Source organism: Oncorhynchus nerka, unplaced genomic scaffold (assembly GCF_034236695.1).
Source record: "Oncorhynchus nerka isolate Pitt River unplaced genomic scaffold, Oner_Uvic_2.0 unplaced_scaffold_1149, whole genome shotgun sequence".
NCBI classification, from domain to species: Eukaryota; Metazoa; Chordata; class Actinopteri; order Salmoniformes; family Salmonidae; genus Oncorhynchus; species Oncorhynchus nerka.
This window is the reverse complement of record NW_027040180.1, coordinates 39,450-61,321: the sequence shown is the minus strand read 5'-3', so window position 1 is coordinate 61,321 and position 21,872 is coordinate 39,450. Positions and strand designations below refer to the sequence as shown.

Sequence of the window (21,872 nt, the reverse complement as noted above, 5' to 3'; positions counted from 1 at the left end):
GGTAGAGGAGGAAAGGTGTGCAGTGAACAGTACCTGTCTATAATGACAGTCAGGTAGAGACAGGAAAGGTGTGCAGTGAACAGTACCTGTCTATAATGACAGGCAGGTAGAGAGAGGAAAGGTGTGCAGTGAACAGTACCTGTCTATAATGACAGGCAGGTAGAGACAGAGGAAAGGTGTGCAGTGAACAGTACCTGTCTATAATGACAGGCAGGTAGAGACAGGAAAGGTGTGCAGTGAACAGTACCTGTCTATAATGACAGGCAGGTAGAGACAGGAAAGGTGTGCAGTGAACAGTACCTGTCTATAATGACAGGCAGGTAGAGGGAGGAAAGGTGTGCAGTGAACAGTACCTGTCTATAATGACAGGCAGGTAGACAGAGGAAAGGTGTGCAGTGAACAGTACCTGTCTATAATGACAGGCAGGTAGAGAGAGGAAAGGTGTGCAGTGAACAGTACCTGTCTATAATAATGACAGGAAAGGTGTGCAGTGAACAGTACCTGTCTATAATGACAGGCAGGTAGACAGAGGAAAGGTGTGCAGTGAACAGTACCTGTCTATAATGACAGGCAGGTAGAGGCAGAGGAAAGGTGTGCAGTGAACAGTACCTGTCTATAATGACAGGCAGGTAGAGACAGGAAAGGTGTGCAGTGAACAGTACCTGTCTATAATGACAGGCAGGTAGAGACAGGAAAGGTGTGCAGTGAACAGTACCTGTCTATAATGACAGGCAGGTAGAGACAGGAAAGGTGTGCAGTGAACAGTACCTATCTATAATGACAGGCATGTAGAGGGAGGACAGGTGTGCAGTGAACAGTACATGTCTATAATGACAGGCAGGTAGAGGGAGGTGTGCAGTGAACAGTACCTGTCTATAATGACAGGCAGGTAGAGACAGGAAAGGTGTGCAGTGAACAGTACCTATCTATAATGACAGGCAGGTAGAGATAGGAAAGGTGTGCAGTGAACAGTACCTGTCTATAATGACAGGCAGGTAGAGACAGGAAAGGTGTAGTGAACAGTACCTGTCTATAATGACAGGCAGGTAGAGACAGGAAAGGTGTGCAGTGAACAGTACCTGTCTATAATGACAGGCAGGTAGACAGAGGAAAGGTGTGCAGTGAACAGTACCTGTCTATAATGACAGGCAGGTAGAGACAGGAAAGGTGTGCAGTGAACAGTACCTGTCTATAATGACAGGCAGGTAGAGACAGTAAAGGTGTGCAGTGAACAGTACCTGTCTATAATGACAGGCAGGTAGAGACAGGAAAGGTGTGCAGTGAACAGTACCTGTCTATAATGACAGGCAGGTAGAGACAGGAAAGGTGTGCAGTGAACAGTACCTGTCTATAATGACAGGCAGGTAGAGATAGGAAAGGTGTGCAGTGAACAGTACCTGTCTATAATGACAGGCAGGTAGACAGAGGAAAGGTGTGCAGTGAACAGTACCTGTCTATAATGACAGGCAGGTAGAGAGAGGAAAGGTGTGCAGTGAACAGTACCTGTCTATAATGACAGGAAAGGTGTGCAGTGAACAGTACCTGTCTATAATGACAGGCAGGTAGACAGAGGAAAGGTGTGCAGTGAACAGTACCTGTCTATAATGACAGTCAGGTAGAGACAGGAAAGGTGTGCAGTGAACAGTACCTGTCTATAATGACAGGCAGGTAGAGACAGGAAAGGTGTGCAGTGAACAGTACCTGTCTATAATGACAGGCAGGTAGAGACAGGAAAGGTGTGCAGTGAACAGTACCTGTCTATAATGACAGGCAGGTAGAGACAGGAAAGGTGTGCAGTGAACAGTACCTGTCTATAATGACAGGCAGGTAGACAGAGGAAAGGTGTGCAGTGAACAGTACCTGTCTATAATGACAGGCAGGTAGAGAGGAAAGGTGTGCAGTGAACAGTACCTGTCTATAATGACAGGCAGGTAGAGACAGGAAAGGTGTGCAGTGAACAGTACCTGTCTATAATGACAGGCAGGTAGAGGAGGAAAGGTGTGCAGTGAACAGTACCTGTCTATAATGACAGGCAGGTAGAGACAGGAAAGGTGTGCAGTGAACAGTACCTGTCTATAATGACAGGCAGGTAGACAGAGGAAAGGTGTGCAGTGAACAGTACCTGTCTATAATGACAGGCAGGTAGAGGAGGAAAGGTGTGCAGTGAACAGTACCTGTCTATAATGACAGGCAGGTAGACAGAGGAAAGGTGTGCAGTGAACAGTACCTGTCTATAATGACAGGCAGGTAGAGAGAGGAAACAGGAAAGGTGTGCAGTAGTACCTGTCTATAATGACAGGCAGGTAGAGACAGGAAAGGTGTGCAGTGAACAGTACCTGTCTATAATGACAGGCAGGTAGAGACAGGACAGGTGTGCAGTGAACAGTACCTGTCTATAATGACAGGCAGGTAGAGAGGAAAGGTGTGCAGTGAACAGTACCTGTCTATAATGACAGGCAGGTAGAGACAGGAAAGGTGTGCAGTGAACAGTACCTGTCTATAATGACAGGCAGGTAGAGGAGGAAAGGTGTGCAGTGAACAGTACCTGTCTATAATGACAGGCAGGTAGAGATAGGAAAGGTGTGCAGTGAACAGTACCTGTCTATAATGACAGGCAGGTAGACAGAGGAAAGGTGTGCAGTGAACAGTACCTGTCTATAATGACAGGCAGGTAGACAGAGGAAAGGTGTGCAGTGAACAGTACCTGTCTATAATGACAGGAAAGGTGTGCAGTGAACAGTACCTGTCTATAATGACAGGCAGGTAGACAGAGGAAAGGTGTGCAGTGAACAGTACCTGTCTATAATGACAGGCAGGTAGACAGAGGAAAGGTGTGCAGTGAACAGTACCTGTCTATAATGACAGGCAGGTAGAGACAGGAAAGGTGTGCAGTGAACAGTACCTATCTATAATGACAGGCATGTAGAGGGAGGACAGGTGTGCAGTGAACAGTACATGTCTATAATGACAGGCAGGTAGAGGGAGGTGTGCAGTGAACAGTACCTGTCTATAATGACAGGCAGGTAGAGACAGGAAAGGTGTGCAGTGAACAGTACCTATCTATAATGACAGGCAGGTAGAGATAGGAAAGGTGTGCAGTGAACAGTACCTGTCTATAATGACAGGCAGGTAGAGACAGGAAAGGTGTAGTGAACAGTACCTGTCTATAATGACAGGCAGGTAGAGACAGGAAAGGTGTGCAGTGAACAGTACCTATCTATAATGACAGGCAGGTAGAGGGAGGACAGGTGTGCAGTGAACAGTACCTGTCTATAATGACAGGCAGGTAGAGGGAGTTAAGGTGTGCAGTGAACAGTACCTGTCTATAATGACAGTCAGGTAGAGACAGGAAAGGTGTGCAGTGAACAGTACCTGTCTATAATGACAGGCAGGTAGAGACAGGAAAGGTGTGCAGTGAACAGTACCTGTCTATAATGACAGGCAGGTAGAGACAGTAAAGGTGTGCAGTGAACAGTACCTGTCTATAATGACAGGCAGGTAGAGACAGGAAAGGTGTGCAGTGAACAGTACCTGTCTATAATGACAGGCAGGTAGAGATAGGAAAGGTGTGCAGTGAACAGTACCTGTCTATAATGACAGGCAGGTAGACAGAGGAAAGGTGTGCAGTGAACAGTACCTGTCTATAATAACAGGCAGGTAGACAGAGGAAAGGTGTGCAGTGAACAGTACCTGTCTATAATGACAGGAAAGGTGTGCAGTGAACAGTACCTGTCTATAATGACAGGCAGGTAGACAGAGGAAAGGTGTGCAGTGAACAGTACCTGTCTATAATGACAGGCAGGTAGACAGAGGAAAGGTGTGCAGTGAACAGTACCTGTCTATAATGACAGGCAGGTAGAGACAGTAAAGGTGTGCAGTGAACAGTACCTGTCTATAATGACAGGCAGGTAGAGACAGGAAAGGTGTGCAGTGAACAGTACCTGTCTATAATGACAGGCAGGTAGAGGGAGGAAAGGTGTGCAGTGAACAGTACCTGTCTATAATGACAGGCAGGTAGAGACAGGAAAGGTGTGCAGTGAACAGTACCTGTCTATAATGACAGGCAGGTAGACAGAGGAAAGGTGTGCAGTGAACAGTACCTGTCTATAATGACAGGCAGGTAGACAGGAAAGGTGTGCAGTGAACAGTACCTGTCTATAATGACAGATAGAAAGGTGTGCAGTGAACAGTACCTGTCTATAATGACAGGCAGGTAGACAGAGGAAAGGTGTGCAGTGAACAGTACCTGTCTATAATGACAGGCAGGTAGACAGAGGAAAGGTGTGCAGTGAACAGTACCTATCTATAATGACAGGCAGGTAGACAGAGGAAAGGTGTGCAGTGAACAGTACCTGTCTATAATGACAGGCAGGTAGAGACAGGAAAGGTGTGCAGTGAACAGTACCTATCTATAATGACAGGCAGGTAGAGGGAGGAAGGTGTGCAGTGAACAGTACATGTCTATAATGACAGGCAGGTAGAGGGAGGTGTGCAGTGAACAGTACCTGTCTATAATGACAGGCAGGTAGAGACAGGAAAGTGTGCAGTGCAGTACCTGTCTATAATGACAGGCAGGTAGAGGGAGGAAAGGTGTGCAGTGAACAGTACCTGTCTATAATGACAGGCAGGTAGAGATAGGAAAGGTGTGCAGTGAACAGTACCTGTCTATAATGACAGGCAGGTAGACAGAGGAAGGTGTGCAGTGAACAGTACCTGTCTATAATGACAGGCAGGTAGACAGAGGAAAGGTGTGCAGTGAACAGTACCTGTCTATAATGACAGGAAAGGTGTGCAGTGAACAGTACCTGTCTATAATGACAGGCAGGTAGACAGAGGAAAGGTGTGCAGTGAACAGTACCTGTCTATAATGACAGGCAGGTAGACAGAGGAAAGGTGTGCAGTGAACAGTACCTGTCTATAATGACAGGCAGGTAGAGACAGAGGAAAGGTGTGCAGTGAACAGTACCTGTCTATAATGACAGGGAGGAAAGGTGTGCAGTGAACAGTACCTGTCTATAATGACAGGCAGGTAGACAGAGGAAAGGTGTGCAGTGAACAGTACCTGTCTATAATGACAGGCAGGTAGAGAGAGGAAAGGTGTGCAGTGAACAGTACCTGTCTATAATGACAGGCAGGTAGAGACAGGAAAGGTGTGCAGTGAACAGTACCTATCTATAATGACAGGCAGGTAGAGGGAGGAAGGTGTGCAGTGAACAGTACCTGTCTATAATGACAGGCAGGTAGAGACAGGAAAGGTGTGCAGTGAACAGTACCTGTCTATAATGACAGGCAGGTAGAGACAGGAAAGGTGTGCAGTGAACAGTACCTGTCTATAATGACAGGCAGGTAGAGACAGGAAAGGTGTGCAGTGAACAGTACCTGTCTATAATGACAGGCAGGTAGAGACAGGAAAGGTGTGCAGTGAACAGTACCTGTCTATAATGACAGGCAGGTAGAGACAGGAAAGGTGTGCAGTGAACAGTACCTGTCTATAATGACAGGCAGGTAGAGGGAGGAAGGTGTGCAGTGAACAGTACCTGTCTATAATGACAGGCAGGTAGAGACAGAGTTAAGGTGTGCAGTGAACAGTACCTGTCTATAATGACAGGCAGGTAGAGACAGGAAAGGTGTGCAGTGAACAGTACCTGTCTATAATGACAGGCAGGTAGAGACAGGAAAGGTGTGCAGTGAACAGTACCTGTCTATAATGACAGGCAGGTAGAGACAGGAAAGGTGTGCAGTGAACAGTACCTGTCTATAATGACAGGCAGGTAGACAGAGGAAAGGTGTGCAGTGAACAGTACCTGTCTATAATGACATAAGGTGACAGTGAACAGTACCTGTCTATAATGACAGGCAGGTAGACAGAGGAAAGGTGTGCAGTGAACAGTACCTGTCTATAATGACAGGCAGGTAGACAGAGGAAAGGTGTGCAGTGAACAGTACCTGTCTATAATGACAGGCAGGTAGAGACAGTAAAGGTGTGCAGTGAACAGTACCTGTCTATAATGACAGGCAGGTAGAGACAGGAAAGGTGTGCAGTGAACAGTACCTGTCTATAATGACAGGCAGGTAGAGGAGGAAAGGTGTGCAGTGAACAGTACCTGTCTATAATGACAGGCAGGTAGAGATAGGAAAGGTGTGCAGTGAACAGTACCTGTCTATAATGACAGGCAGGTAGACAGAGGAAAGGTGTGCAGTGAACAGTACCTGTCTATAATGACAGGCAGGTAGACAGAGGAAAGGTGTGCAGTGAACAGTACCTGTCTATAATGACAGGAAAGGTGTGCAGTGAACAGTACCTGTCTATAATGACAGGCAGGTAGACAGAGGAAAGGTGTGCAGTGAACAGTACCCGTCTATAATGACAGGCAGGTAGACAGAGGAAAGGTGTGCAGTGAACAGTACCTATCTATAATGACAGGCAGGTAGACAGAGGAAAGGTGTGCAGTGAACAGTACCTGTCTATAATGACAGGCAGGTAGAGACAGGAAAGGTGTGCAGTGAACAGTACCTGTCTATAATGACAGGCAGGTAGAGAGGAAAGGTGTGCAGTGAACAGTACATGTCTATAATGACAGGCAGGTAGAGGGAGGTGTGCAGTGAACAGTACCTGTCTATAATGACAGGCAGGTAGAGACAGGAAAGGTGTGCAGTACCTGTCTATAATGACAGGCAGGTAGAGGGAGGAAAGGTGTGCAGTGAACAGTACCTGTCTATAATGACAGGCAGGTAGAGATAGGAAAGGTGTGCAGTGAACAGTACCTGTCTATAATGACAGGCAGGTAGACAGAGGAAAGGTGTGCAGTGAACAGTACCTGTCTATAATGACAGGCAGGTAGACAGAGGAAAGGTGTGCAGTGAACAGTACCTGTCTATAATAATGACAGGAAAGGTGTGCAGTGAACAGTACCTGTCTATAATGACAGGCAGGTAGACAGAGGAAAGGTGTGCAGTGAACAGTACCTGTCTATAATGACAGGCAGGTAGACAGAGGAAAGGTGTGCAGTGAACAGTACCTGTCTATAATGACAGGCAGGTAGACAGAGGAAAGGTGTGCAGTGAACAGTACCTGTCTATAATGACAGGAAAGGTGTGCAGTGAACAGTACCTGTCTATAATGACAGGCAGGTAGACAGAGGAAAGGTGTGCAGTGAACAGTACCTGTCTATAATGACAGGCAGGTAGACAGAGGAAAGGTGTGCAGTGAACAGTACCTGTCTATAATGACAGGCAGGTAGAGACAGGAAAGGTGTGCAGTGAACAGTACCTATCTATAATGACAGGCATGTAGAGGAGGAAGGTGTGCAGTGAACAGTACCTGTCTATAATGACAGGCAGGTAGAGACAGGAAAGGTGTGCAGTGAACAGTACCTGTCTATAATGACAGGCAGGTAGAGACAGGAAAGGTGTGCAGTGAACAGTACCTATCTATAATGACAGGCAGGTAGAGATAGGAAAGGTGTGCAGTGAACAGTACCTGTCTATAATGACAGGCAGGTAGAGACAGGAAAGGTGTAGTGAACAGTACCTGTCTATAATGACAGGCAGGTAGAGACAGGAAAGGTGTGCAGTGAACAGTACCTATCTATAATGACAGGCAGGTAGAGGAGGACAGGTGTGCAGTGAACAGTACCTGTCTATAATGACAGGCAGGTAGAGGAGTTAAGGTGTGCAGTGAACAGTACCTGTCTATAATGACAGTCAGGTAGAGACAGGAAAGGTGTGCAGTGAACAGTACCTGTCTATAATGACAGGCAGGTAGAGACAGGAAAGGTGTGCAGTGAACAGTACCTGTCTATAATGACAGGCAGGTAGAGACAGGAAAGGTGTGCAGTGAACAGTACCTGTCTATAATGACAGGCAGGTAGAGACAGGAAAGGTGTGCAGTGAACAGTACCAGTCTATAATGACAGGCAGGTAGAGGGAGGAAAGGTGTGCAGTGAACAGTACCTGTCTATAATGACAGGCAGGTAGAGATAGGAAAGGTGTGCAGTGAACAGTACCTGTCTATAATGACAGGCAGGTAGACAGAGGAAAGGTGTGCAGTGAACAGTACCTGTCTATAATAACAGGCAGGTAGACAGAGGAAAGGTGTGCAGTGAACAGTACCTGTCTATAATGACAGGAAAGGTGTGCAGTGAACAGTACCAGTCTATAATGACAGGCAGGTAGAGACAGGAAAGGTGTGCAGTGAACAGTACCTGTCTATAATGACAGGCAGGTAGAGATAGGAAAGGTGTGCAGTGAACAGTACCTGTCTATAATGACAGGCAGGTAGACAGAGGAAAGGTGTGCAGTGAACAGTACCTGTCTATAATAACAGGCAGGTAGACAGAGGAAAGGTGTGCAGTGAACAGTACCTGTCTATAATGACAGGAAAGGTGTGCAGTGAACAGTACCTGTCTATAATGACAGGCAGGTAGACAGAGGAAAGGTGTGCAGTGAACAGTACCTGTCTATAATGACAGGCAGGTAGAGACAGTAAAGGTGTGCAGTGAACAGTACCTGTCTATAATGACAGGCAGGTAGAGACAGGAAAGGTGTGCAGTGAACAGTACCTGTCTATAATGACAGGCAGGTAGAGGGAGGAAAGGTGTGCAGTGAACAGTACCTGTCTATAATGACAGGCAGGTAGAGATAGGAAAGGTGTGCAGTGAACAGTACCTGTCTATAATGACAGGCAGGTAGACAGAGGAAAGGTGTGCAGTGAACAGTACCTGTCTATAATGACAGGCAGGTAGACAGAGGAAAGGTGTGCAGTGAACAGTACCTGTCTATAATGACAGGAAAGGTGTGCAGTGAACAGTACCTGTCTATAATGACAGGCAGGTAGACAGAGGAAAGGTGTGCAGTGAACAGTACCTGTCTATAATGACAGGCAGGTAGACAGAGGAAAGGTGTGCAGTGAACAGTACCTGTCTATAATGACAGGCAGGTAGACAGAGGAAAGGTGTGCAGTGAACAGTACCTGTCTATAATGACAGGCAGGTAGAGACAGGAAAGGTGTGCAGTGAACAGTACCTATCTATAATGACAGGCAGGTAGAGGGAGGACAGGTGTGCAGTGAACAGTACATGTCTATAATGACAGGCAGGTAGAGGGAGGTGTGCAGTGAACAGTACCTGTCTATAATGACAGGCAGGTAGAGACAGGAAAGGTGTGCAGTGAACAGTACCTGTCTATAATGACAGGCAGGTAGAGGGAGGAAAGGTGTGCAGTGAACAGTACCTGTCTATAATGACAGGCAGGTAGAGATAGGAAAGGTGTGCAGTGAACAGTACCTGTCTATAATGACAGGCAGGTAGACAGAGGAAAGGTGTGCAGTGAACAGTACCTGTCTATAATGACAGGCAGGTAGACAGAGGAAAGGTGTGCAGTGAACAGTACCTGTCTATAATGACAGGAAAGGTGTGCAGTGAACAGTACCTGTCTATAATGACAGGCAGGTAGACAGAGGAAAGGTGTGCAGTGAACAGTACCTGTCTATAATGACAGGCAGGTAGACAGAGGAAAGGTGTGCAGTGAACAGTACCTGTCTATAATGACAGGCAGGTAGAGACAGGAAAGGTGTGCAGTGAACAGTACCTATCTATAATGACAGGCAGGTAGAGGGAGGACAGGTGTGCAGTGAACAGTACATGTCTATAATGACAGGCAGGTAGAGGGAGGTGTGCAGTGAACAGTACCTGTCTATAATGACAGGCAGGTAGACAGAGGAAAGGTGTGCAGTGAACAGTACCTGTCTATAATGACAGGCAGGTAGAGACAGGAAAGGTGTGCAGTGAACAGTACCTGTCTATAATGACAGGCAGGTAGAGACAGGACAGGTGTGCAGTGAACAGTACCTGTCTATAATGACAGGCAGGTAGAGACAGGAAAGGTGTGCAGTGAACAGTACCTGTCTATAATGACAGGCAGGTAGAGGGAGGAAAGGTGTGCAGTGAACAGTACCTGTCTATAATGACAGGCAGGTAGAGGGAGGAAAGGTGTGCAGTGAACAGTACCTGTCTATAATGACAGGCAGGTAGAGGGAGTTAAGGTGTGCAGTGAACAGTACCTGTCTATAATGACAGGCAGGTAGAGGGAGGAAAGGTGTGCAGTGAACAGTACCTGTCTATAATGACAGGCAGGTAGAGGGAGGAAAGGTGTGCAGTGAACAGTACCTGTCTATAATGACAGGCAGGTAGAGGGAGGAAAGGTGTGCAGTGAACAGTACCTGTCTATAATGGCAGGCAGGTAGAGACAGGACAGGTGTGCAGTGAACAGTACCTGTCTATAATGACAGGCAGGTAGAGACAGGAAAGGAGTGCAGTGAACAGCACCTGTCTATAATGACAGGCAGGTAGAGGGAGGTGTGCAGTGAACAGTACCTGTCTATAATGACAGGCAGGTAGAGACAGGAAAGGTGTGCAGTGAACAGTACCTGTCTATAATGACAGGCAGGTAGAGACAGGAAAGGTGTGCAGTGAACAGTACCTGTCTATAATGACAGGCAGGTAGAGACAGGAAAGGTGTGCAGTGAACAGTACCTGTCTATAATGACAGGCAGGTAGAGACAGGAAAGGTGTGCAGTGAACAGTACCTGTCTAATAATGACAGGCAGGTAATGACAGGAGGGAGGTGTGCAGTGAACAGTACCTGTCTATAATGACAGGCAGGTAGAGGGAGGGCAGGTAGGCAGGTGAGGTGTGCAGTGAACAGGTGTCTATAATGACAGGCAGGTAGAGGGAGGTGTGCAGTGAACAGTACCTGTCTATAATGACAGGCAGGTAGAGACAGGAGAGGTGTGCAGTGAACAGTACCTGTCTATAATGACAGGCAGGTAGACAGAGGAAAGGTGTGCAGTGAACAGTACCTGTCTATAATGACAGGCAGGTAGAGAGAGGAAAGGAGTGCAGTGAACAGTACCTGTCTATAATGGCAGGCAGGTAGAGACAGGACAGGTGTGCAGTGAACAGTACCTGTCTATAATGACAGGCAGGTAGAGGGAGGAAAGGTGTGCAGTGAACAGTACCCGTCTATAATGGCAGGCAGGTAGACAGAGGAAAGGAGTGCAGTGAACAGTACCTGTCTATAATGACAGGCAGGTAGAGACAGGAAAGGAGTGCAGTGAACAGCACCTGTCTATAATGACAGGCAGGTACAGGGAGGTGTGCAGTGAACAGTACCTGTCTATAATGACAGGCAGGTAGAGACAGGAAAGGAGTGCAGTGAACAGCACCTGTCTATAATGACAGGCAGGTAGAAAGAGGAAAGGATTGCAGTGAACAGTACCTGTCTATAATGACAGGCAGGTAGAGGGAGATGAGGTGTGCAGTGAGGATTACCTATCTGTGCAGGCCCGCTGTCCACACTGCCCCCTCTCCCTGACTTGGCACAGTTAGGAGGTCCCCAGCCGTCATTACAGTGGCAATGGCCCTGGTTGTTACACACCTGGGGGAGATATACCAATCAATTAACTAATCAACCAGCCAATACAATAGACACTGGTCTCTCTCCCAAGTAGAGCCAATCAATTAACTAATCAACCAGCCAATACAATAGACACTGGTCTCTCTCCCAAGTAGAGCCAATCAATTAACTAATCAACCAGCCAATACAATAGACACTGGTCTCTCTCCCAAGTAGAGCCAATCAATTAACTAATCAACCAGCCAATACAATAGACACTGGTCTCTCTCCCAAGTAGAGCCAATCAATTAACTAATCAACCAGCCAATACAATAGACACTGGTCTTGACTCCCCAGAAGAGCCAATCAGATGGCCTGTAACACGTGATGTACCCGACCCCTTCTAGAGGGTGAGATCTCTCCCCAAAAGAGCCAATCAGATGGCCTGTATCACGTGATGTACCCAACCCCTTCTAGAGAATGAGACCTTCTCTTACCCCTCGGCTGTTACATGTGTTGTTGGCGTCACAGTGGAGGTCCACAGACAGTAGAGCTGAGGCATTCACACACTGGAAGTCAAGGCAGGCCTGGAAGAAAAAGAGAGGAGTCCTGGATATTATCTCTGGATTCAAACAAACCTCCCATAGCAATGACTACAAGGCATTATGGTTGTCCTGCCTCCTCAACACACACCACCCGCTCTGTGGAAGAAATGGCTCGACACACACCACCCGCCCTGTGGAAGGAATGGCTCAACCCCTACACCACCCGCTCTGTGGAAGGAATGGCTCAACCCCTACACCACTCGCTCTGTGGAAGAAATGGCTCGACACACACACCACCCGCTCTGTGGAAGAAATGGCTCGACCCCTACACCACCCGCTCTGTGGAAGAAATGGCTCAACCCCTACACCACCCGCTCTGTGGAAGAAATGGCTCAACACACACCACTCGCCCTGTGGAAGAAATGGCTCAACACACACCACTCGCCCTGTGGAAGAAATGGCTCAACACACACACCACCCACCCTGTGGAAGGAATGGCTCAACCCCTACACCACCCACTCTGTGGAAGGAATGGCTCAACACACACACACCACCCACCCTGTGGAAGAAATGGCTCAACACACACACCACCCGCCCTGTGGAAGGAATGGCTCAACCCCTACACCACCCGCTCTGTGGAAGGAATGGCTCAACACACACCACCCGCCCTGTGGAAGAAATGGCTCAACACAAACACCACCCGCCCTGTGGAAGAAATGGCTCGACACACACACCACCCGCACTGTGGAAGAAATGGCTCGACACACACACTACCCGCTCTGTGGAAGAAATGGCTCAACACACACACACCACCCACCCTGTGGAAGAAATGGCTCAACATACACACCACCCGCCCTGTGGAAGAAATGGCTCAACACACACACCACCCGCCCTGTGGAAGGAATGGCTCAACCCCTACACCACCCGCTCTGTGGAAGGAATGGCTCAACACACACCACCCGCCCTGTGGAAGAAATGGCTCAACACACACACCACAAACACCACCACCCGCCTGTGGAAGAAATGGCTCAACACACACCACACACACACCACCCGCACTGTGGAAGAAATGGCTCGACACACACACACCACCCGCCCTGTGGAAGAAATGGCTCAACACACACCACCCGCCCTGTGGAGGAAGTGACATCATCTTAGAAAGACAGAAAGGGACAAAGTTGAAGACACTGAAACCAAACATGCTAATCTTACCTTCCCCTTGGTGCAGGGGCTGCCCTGGTTGACATAGGCAGGGTCCAGAACATCAGAGCCCAGGTTAAAGTCTGCGTTGACACACGAAGAACCATCGATGATCTGGTTACTGACCGAGCCTCCAGGAGGAGGGTTGTTGGTGTTTACGTTAGTGCACTGTACCTTCCCACACATGGCATTACTGCAGGAACACAGTGGAGACAGGGAGGGAGTCAGTAGGGAGACAGGGAGGGAGTCAGTAGGGAGACAGGGAGGGAGTCAGTAGGGAGACAGGGAGGGAGTCGGTAGTAACACAGTGGAGACAGGGAGGGAGTCGGTAGTAACACAGTAGAGACAGGGAGGGAGTCAGTAGTAACACAGTAGAGACAGGGAGGGAGTCAGTAGGGAGACAGGGAGGGAGTCAGTAGGGAGACAGGGAGGGAGTCAGTAGGGAGACAGGGAGGGAGTCAGTAGGGAGACAGGGAGGGAGTCAGTAGGGAGACAGGGAGGGAGTCAGTAGGGAGACAGGGAGGAGTCAGTAGGGAGACAGGGAGGAGTCAGTAGGGAGACAGGGAGGGAGTCAGTAGGGAGACAGGGAGGGAGTCAGTAGGGAGACAGGGAGGGAGTCAGTAGGGAGACAGGGAGGGAGTCAGTAGGGAGACAGGGAGGGAGTCAGTAGGGAGACAGGGAGGGAGTCGGTAGTAACACAGTGGAGACAGGGAGGGAGTCAGTAGTAACACAGTGGAGACAGGGAGGGAGTCAGTAGTAACACAGTGGAGGGAGTCAGTAGTAACACAGTGGAGACAGGGAGGGAGTCAGTAGTAACACAGTAGAGACAGGGAGGGAGTCAGTAGGGAGACAGGGAGGGAGTCAGTAGTAACACAGTGGAGACAGGGAGGGAGTCAGTAGTAACACAGTGGAGGGAGTCAGTAGTAACACAGTGGAGACAGGGAGGGAGTCAGTAGTAACACAGTGGAGACAGGGAGGGAGTCAGTAGGGAGACAGGGAGGGAGTCAGTAGTAACACAGTGGAGACAGGGAGGGAGTCAGTAGTAACACAGTGGAGACAGGGGAGGAGTCAGTAGTAACACAGTGGAGACAGGGAGGGAGTCAGTAGTAACACAGTGGAGACAGGGAGGGAGTCGGTAGTAACACAGTGGAGACAGGGAGGAGTCAGTAGGGAGACAGGGAGGGAGTCAGTAGGGAGACAGGGAGGAGTCAGTAGGAGACAGGGAGGAGTCAGTAGGAGACAGGAGGAGTCAGTAGGGAGACAGGAGGAGTCAGTAGGAGAGAGTCAGTAGAGACAGGGAGGGAGTCAGTAGAGACAGGGAGGGAGTCAGTAGGAGACAGGGAGGAGTCAGTAGGGAGACAGGAGGGAGTCAGTAGGGAGACAGGAGGAGTCAGTAGGGAGACAGGGAGGAGTCAGTAGGGAGACAGGGAGGGAGTCAGTAGGGAGACAGGCAGGGAGTCAGTAGTAACACAGTGGAGACAGGCAGGAGTCAGTAGTAACACAGTGGAGACAGGGAGGAGTCAGTAGTAACACAGTGGAGACAGGGAGGGAGTCAGTAGTAACACAGTAGAGGGAGTCAGTAGTAACACAGTGGAGGGAGTCAGTAGTAACACAGTGGAGACAGGGAGGAGTCAGTAGTAACACAGTGGAGACAGGGAGGAGTCAGTAGTAACACAGTGGAGACAGGGAGGAGTCAGTAGGGGAGACAGGGAGGGAGTCAGTAGGGAGACAGGGAGGGAGTCAGTAGTAACACAGGCAGGGAGTCAGTAGTAACACAGTGGAGACAGGGAGGGAGTCGGTAGTAACACAGGGAGGGAGTCAGTAGTAACACAGTGGAGACAGGGAGGGAGTCAGTAGTAACACAGTAGAGACAGGGAGGGAGGGAGTCAGTAGTAACACAGTAGAGACAGGGAGGGAGTCAGTAGTAACACAGTGGAGACAGGGAGGGAGTCAGTAGGGAGACAGGGAGGGAGTCAGTAGTAACACAGTGGAGACAGGGAGGGAGTCAGTAGTAACACAGTAGAGACAGGGAGGGAGTCAGTAGTAACACAGTAGAGACAGGGAGGGAGTCAGTAGTAACACAGTGGAGACAGGGAGGGAGTCAGTAGTAACACAGTGGAGACAGGGAGGGAGTCCGTAGGGAGACAGGGAGGGAGTCAGTAGTAACACAGTGGAGACAGGGAGGGAGTCAGTAGTAACACAGTAGAGACAGGGAGGGAGTCAGTAGTAACACAGTAGAGACAGGGAGGGAGTCAGTAGTAACACAGTAGAGACAGGGAGGAGAGTAGTAACACAGTGGAGACAGGGAGGAGTCAGTAGGGAGACAGGGAGGGAGTCAGTAGTAACACAGTGGAGACAGGGAGGAGTCAGAGTAACACAGTAGAGACAGGGAGGGAGTCAGTAGTAACACAGTGGAGACAGGGAGGAGTCAGTAGAGACAGGAGGGAGTCAGTAGGGAGACAGGGAGGGAGTCAGTAGGGAGACAGGGAGGGAGTCAGTAGTAACACAGGCAGGAGTCAGTAGTAACACAGTGGAGACAGGGAGGAGTCAGTAGTAACACAGGAGGGAGTCAGTAGTAACACAGTAGAGACAGGGAGGGAGTCAGTAGTAACACAGGGAGGAGTCAGTAGTAACACAGTGGAGACAGGAGGAGTCAGTAGTAACACAGTAGAGACAGGGAGGGAGTCAGTAGTAACACAGTAGAGACAGGAGGGAGTCAGTAGTAACACAGTAGAGACAGGGAGGGAGTCAGTAGTAACACAGTGGAGACAGGGAGGAGTCAGTAGTAACACAGTAGAGACAGGGAGGGAGTCAGTAGTAACACAGTGGAGACAGGGAGGAGTCGGTAGTAACACAGTGGAGACAGGGAGGAGTCGGTAGTAACACAGTGGAGACAGGGAGGGAGTCAGTAGTAACACAGTGGAGACAGGGAGGAGTCAGTAGGGAGACAGGGAGGGAGTCAGTAGTAACACAGTGGAGACAGGAGGGAGTCGGTAGTAACACAGTGGAGACAGGGAGGGAGTCGGTAGTAACACAGTGGAGACAGGGAGGGAGTCGGTAGTAACACAGTGGAGACAGGGAGGGAGTCGGTAGTAACACAGTGGAGACAGGGAGGGAGTCGGTAGTAACACAGTGGAGACAGGGAGGGAGTCGGTAGTAACACAGTGGAGACAGGGAGGGAGTCAGTGGAGACAGGGAGGGCTGGGCAGGAGGAGTCTAGGGAGACGCTCCGCCCCGGGGGGGGCCCCACGCTGGAGACAGGGAGGGACGCTCCGCCCCGGGGGCCGGGACGCTCCGGGGGCCCCGGGGGCCGGGCCCCACGCTCCGCCCCGGGGGGGCCGGGCCCCACGCTCCGCCCCGGGGGGGCCGGGCCCCACACTCCGCCCCGGGGGGGCCGGGCCCCACACTCCGCCCCGGGGGGCTGGGCCCCACAAATTACAATCATGTGTTCAACAAAAAAAGTGTTAAACAACTCAAAATATATTTTACACCCTTTGCCTTCACATTCTCTCAACCTACCAACACTTTTTTTGGTTACTACATGATTCCATATGTGTTATAACATAGTTTTGATGTCTTCACTATTATTCTACAATGTAGAAAATAGTAAAAATGAAGAAAAACCCTAGAATGAGTAGGTTTTCTAAAACTTTAAACTGTAATGAAACATTTCTCATCTCACTTTTTCGTCAATTATGAATGCCGATGACAAATTCAGATCACTTACGCCAAACTACATTTCACATAGGTCCCTGACGACGTCATTCCACAGTTCCCAAACGCATCTCCCTTTAGATTCGCCGTCTGAAAGCAGATGTCTGCTGCTTTGCTTGCACCTGGGAAGAAAAATAAATCAAAACATTTAACATTTCAGTCTTAAGAAATAAAAGGAAAATATTAACTGTCAGGTCACAAGGTCACAGTTACTTTCTTGATTCAAATATATAAAATAAAAATAAAATCAAATATATAAAATCAAAATCAAATATATAAAATAAAATAAAAATCAAATCAAATATATAAAAATCAAATATATAAAATAAAATCAAATATATAAAAATAAAATAAAATATATAAAAATCAAATCAAATATATAAAAATAAAATAAAATATATAAAATAAAATCAAATATATAAAAATAAAATCAAATATATAAAAATAAAATAAAATATATAAAAATCAAATCAAATATATAAAAATAAAATAAAATAAAATATATAAAATAAAATCAAATATATAAAAATAAAATAAAATATATAAAAATAAAATAAAATATATAAAAATAAAATTAAATTAAATATATAAAATAAAATCAAATATATAAAATAAAATCAAATATATAAAAATAAAATAAAATATATAAAAATCAAATCAAATATATAAAAATAAAATAAAATAAAATATATAAAATAAAATCAAATATATAAAAATAAAATCAAATATAAAATCAAATATATAAAAATAAAATAAAATATATAAAAATCAAATCAAATATATAAAAATAAAATAAAATAAAATATATAAAATAAAATCAAATATATAAAAATAAAATAAAATATATAAAAATAAAATAAAATATATAAAAATAAAATTAAATTAAATATATAAAATAAAATCAAATATATAAAATAAAATCAAATATATAAAAATCAAATCAAATATATAAAATCAAAATCAAATATATCAAATCAAAATCAAATATATCAAATCAAAATCAAATTAAATATATAAAATTAAATTAAAATATATAAAATCAAATATATAAAATAAAAATAAAATATATAAAAATAATGTAAATGTTGTACCTGTTTCAAAAAGTTGTTTGCATTGGTAGTCGTAGGTCTGGCAGCGGCCCTCATAACAGTACGCCGCGTTGTTCTCACAGAGAAGCCCATCCATGATATAGAAGTCAGATGGACAGTAGGAGGTGGAGCCGTTGCAGTATTCTGGGAGGTCACATGAGTTGACAGATCCCCTGCACGGTGTCCCTGACACGCTGATCTGAAACAATTGGAGAGAAATTAGGCCGGAGAAACATTCATTTTCAAAATCGGTTTTCATCATTAAAATCAAAAGTTGACACCTCCCAAGTTGAAACCTCTGACGAAATAGCTCAACACAATCCTAGGCTCTCCCCCCACCAACAAACTGCTTTCATTGAAAATCATTGATTTGCTGTCCGGTTTGGGGAGCGCCCTAATCCATCCGGGTTTTGAAGCCCGACAGCAGCTGGACTAACCTTGCAGTCCTTGCAGCAGGCTCCCTGAGCGCAGGCCGATCCCCAGGTCAACTTACAGGTGGCCGCGTCACAGCACTTGTTGGTACATTCCTGCAACATCGACAAGATTAGTAAACGTAGGCATGTCAAAAACTACATTCTGAACCTATACACATCCATGGATAACTGACCAAATGATAAAATACATGCATTGTAATTTTGAATTCTTTAAAAAGTGTTGTCTATCAACCATGACAAGCTACCTGGGTCTGACATTTTTGATGGAAAATGACTGAGGATAATATTGAACGATATTGCCACTCCTATTTTCCATATCTTCGATCTAAGCCTACAGGAAAGTGTAAGGCCCCCAGGCCTGTACTTGGGAAATTACAAGTGGCTCAGAACAGGGCTGCACGGCTGGCCCTTGGATGGACACAGAGAGCTAATATTAATCATATGCCCTGGCTCAATGTAGAGGAGAGATTGACTTCATCACTACTTGTATTTGTAAGAAGCATTGACATGTCTGTTTGAACTGCTGGCAGACACATACATACCCCACAAGCTCAGACACCCATACATACCCCACAAGACATGCCACCAGAGGTCTGTTTAAACTACTAACACACAGCTCAGACACCCAACATACCCCACTAGACATGCCACCAGAGGTCTGTTTAAACTACTAGCATACAGCTCAGACACCCAACATACCCCACTAGACATGTCACCAGAGGTCTCTTCACAGTCCCCAAGTCCAGAACAGACTATGGGAGGTGCACAGTACTACATAGAGCCATGACTACGTGGAACTCTATTCCACAGTACTACATAGAGCCATGACTACATGGAACTCTATTCCACAGTACTACATAGATCCATGACTACATGGAACTCTATTCCACAGTACTACATAGAGCCATGACTACATGGAACTCTATTCCACAGTACTACATAGAGCCATGACTACATGGAACTCTATTCCACAGTACTACATAGAGCCATGACTACATGGAACTCTATTCCACAGTACTACATAGAGCCATGACTACATGGAACTCTATTCCACATCAGGTAACTGATGCAGCAGTAGAATCAGATTTGTTTTTAAACAGGCAAAAATAAACCTTATGAAACAGTGGGACTGGGAGGACACACGCACTTTGTACTGTAAAGTAGTGGCCTTAGAGAACACACATAATGTGTTGTGAAATCTGTTGAAATGTAAATGTTTAATTATATTTAACTGCCTTAAATGTTGTTGGACCTCAGGTACAGTAGCTGCTGCCTTGGCAGGAACTAATGGGGATCCATAATAAACCCCAGGAAGAGTAGCTGCTGCCTTGGCAGGAACTAATGGCGAACTAATGGGGATCCATAATAAACCCCAGGAAGAGTAGCTGCCTTGGCAGGAACTAATAAGGGATCCATAATAAACCCCAAGAAGAGTAGCTGCTGCCTTGGCAGGAACTAATAGGATCCATAATAAACCCCAGGAAGAGTAGCTGCTGCCTTGGCAGGAACTAATAGGGATCCATGATAAACCCCAGGAAGAGTAGCTGCTGCCTTGGCAGGAACTAATATGGATCCATAATAAACCCCAGGAAGAGTAGCTGCTGCCTTGGCAGGAACTAATAGGGATCCATAATAAACCCCAGGAAGAGTAGCTGCTGCCTTGACAGGAACTAATGGGGATCCATAATAAACCCCAGGAAGAGTAGCTGCTGCCTTGGCAGGAACTAATGGGGATCCATAATAAACCCCAGGAAGAGTAGCTGCTGCCTGGCAGGAACTAATAGGGATCCATAATAAACCCCAGGAAGAGTAGCTGCTGCCTTGGCAGGAACTAATAGGGATCCATAATAAACCCCAGGAAGAGTAGCTGCTGCCTTGGCAGGAACTAATGGGGATCCATAATAAAACCCCAGGAAGAGTAGCTGTTGCCTTGGCAGCAACTAATGGAGATCCATAATAAACCCCAGGAAGAGTAGCTGCTGCCTTGGCAGGAACTAATAGGGATCCATAATAAACCCCAGCAAGAGTAGATGCTGCCTTGGCAGGAACTAATGGGGATCCATAATAAACCCCAGGAAGAGTAGCTGCTGCCTTGGCAGGAACTAATGGCGATCCATAATAAAACCCCAGGAAGAGTAGATGCTGCCTTGACAGGAACTAATGGGGATCCATAATAAACCCCAGGAAGAGTAGCTGCTTCCTTGACAGGAACTAATGGGGATCCATAATAAACCCCAGGAAGAGTAGCTGTTGCCTTGGCAGCAACTAATGGAGATCCATAATAAACCCCAGGAAGAGTAGCTGCTGCCTTGGCAGGAACTAATAGGGATCCATAATAAACCCCAGGAAGAGTAGATGCTGCCTTGGCAGGAACTAATGGGGATCCATAATAAACCCCAGGAAGAGTAGCTGCTGCCTTGGCAGGAACTAATGGCGATCCATAATAAACCCCAGGAAGAGTAGCTGCTTCCTTGACAGGAACTAATGGGGATCCATAATAAACCCCAGGAAGAGTAGCTGCTGCCTTGGCAGGAACTAATAGGGATCCTTAATGAATCCAAAATACAACACTCAGTCAAAGCTCCCATTTACACAAAGTAACATTAGAAATATTATATATATTAGAATAATCATTCTGAATCAATTATACATCATCAATCAATGTGTGAATGAATCAACGAATCAAGCATAATAGAAAGCCATTCAATGTGTGAGTGAATCAACGAATCAAGCATAATAGAAAGCCATTCAATGTGTGAGTGAATCAACGAATCAAGCATTATAGAGAGCCATTCAATGTGTGAGTGAATCAACGAATCAAGCATAATAGAAAGCCATTCAATGTGTGAGTGAATCAACGAATCAAGCATAATAGAAAGCCATTCAATGTGTGAGTGAATCAACGAATCAAGCATAATAGAAAGCCATTCAATGTGTGAGTGAATCAACGAATCAAGCATAATAGAGAGCCATTCAATGTGAGTGAATCAACGAATAGCATAATAGAAAGCCATTCAATGTGTGAGTGAATCAACGAATCAAGCATAATAGAGAGCCATTCAATGTGTGAGTGAATCAACGAATCACATAATATAGAGCCATTCAATGTGAGTGAATCAACGAATCAAGCATAATAGAAAGCCATTCAATGTGTGAGTGAATCAACGAATCAAGCATAATAGAGAGCCATTCAATGTGTGAATGAATCAACGAATCAAGCATAATAGAGAGAGCCATTCAATGTGTGAGTGAATCAACGAATCAAGCATTATAGAGAGCCATTCAATGTGTGAGTGAATCAACGAATCAAGCATAATAGAAAGCAATTCAATGTGTGAGTGAATCAACGAATCAAACATAATAGAGAGAGCCATTCAATGTGTGAGTGAATCAATGAATCAAGCATAATAGAAAGCCATTCAATGTGTGAGTGAATCAACGAATCAAGCATAATAGAGAGCCATTCAATGTGTGAGTGAATCAACGAATCAAGCTCC

At 46.3% G+C, this 21,872-nt stretch overlaps 1 protein-coding gene across 1 annotated transcript in view; it reads right to left on the bottom strand.

The window, feature by feature from the left end:
* Positions 1-21,872, bottom strand: part of adam9b (ADAM metallopeptidase domain 9b) — a 105,845-nt gene that overhangs the window by 45,098 nt on the left and 38,875 nt on the right. Inside the window, 5 exon segments of the mRNA XM_065016094.1 lie at positions 11,331-11,436; positions 11,892-11,981; positions 13,152-13,332; positions 16,867-16,975; positions 17,945-18,140. Of these exon segments, the coding sequence (XP_064872166.1) occupies positions 11,331-11,436; positions 11,892-11,981; positions 13,152-13,332; positions 16,867-16,975; positions 17,945-18,140 (682 nt within the window).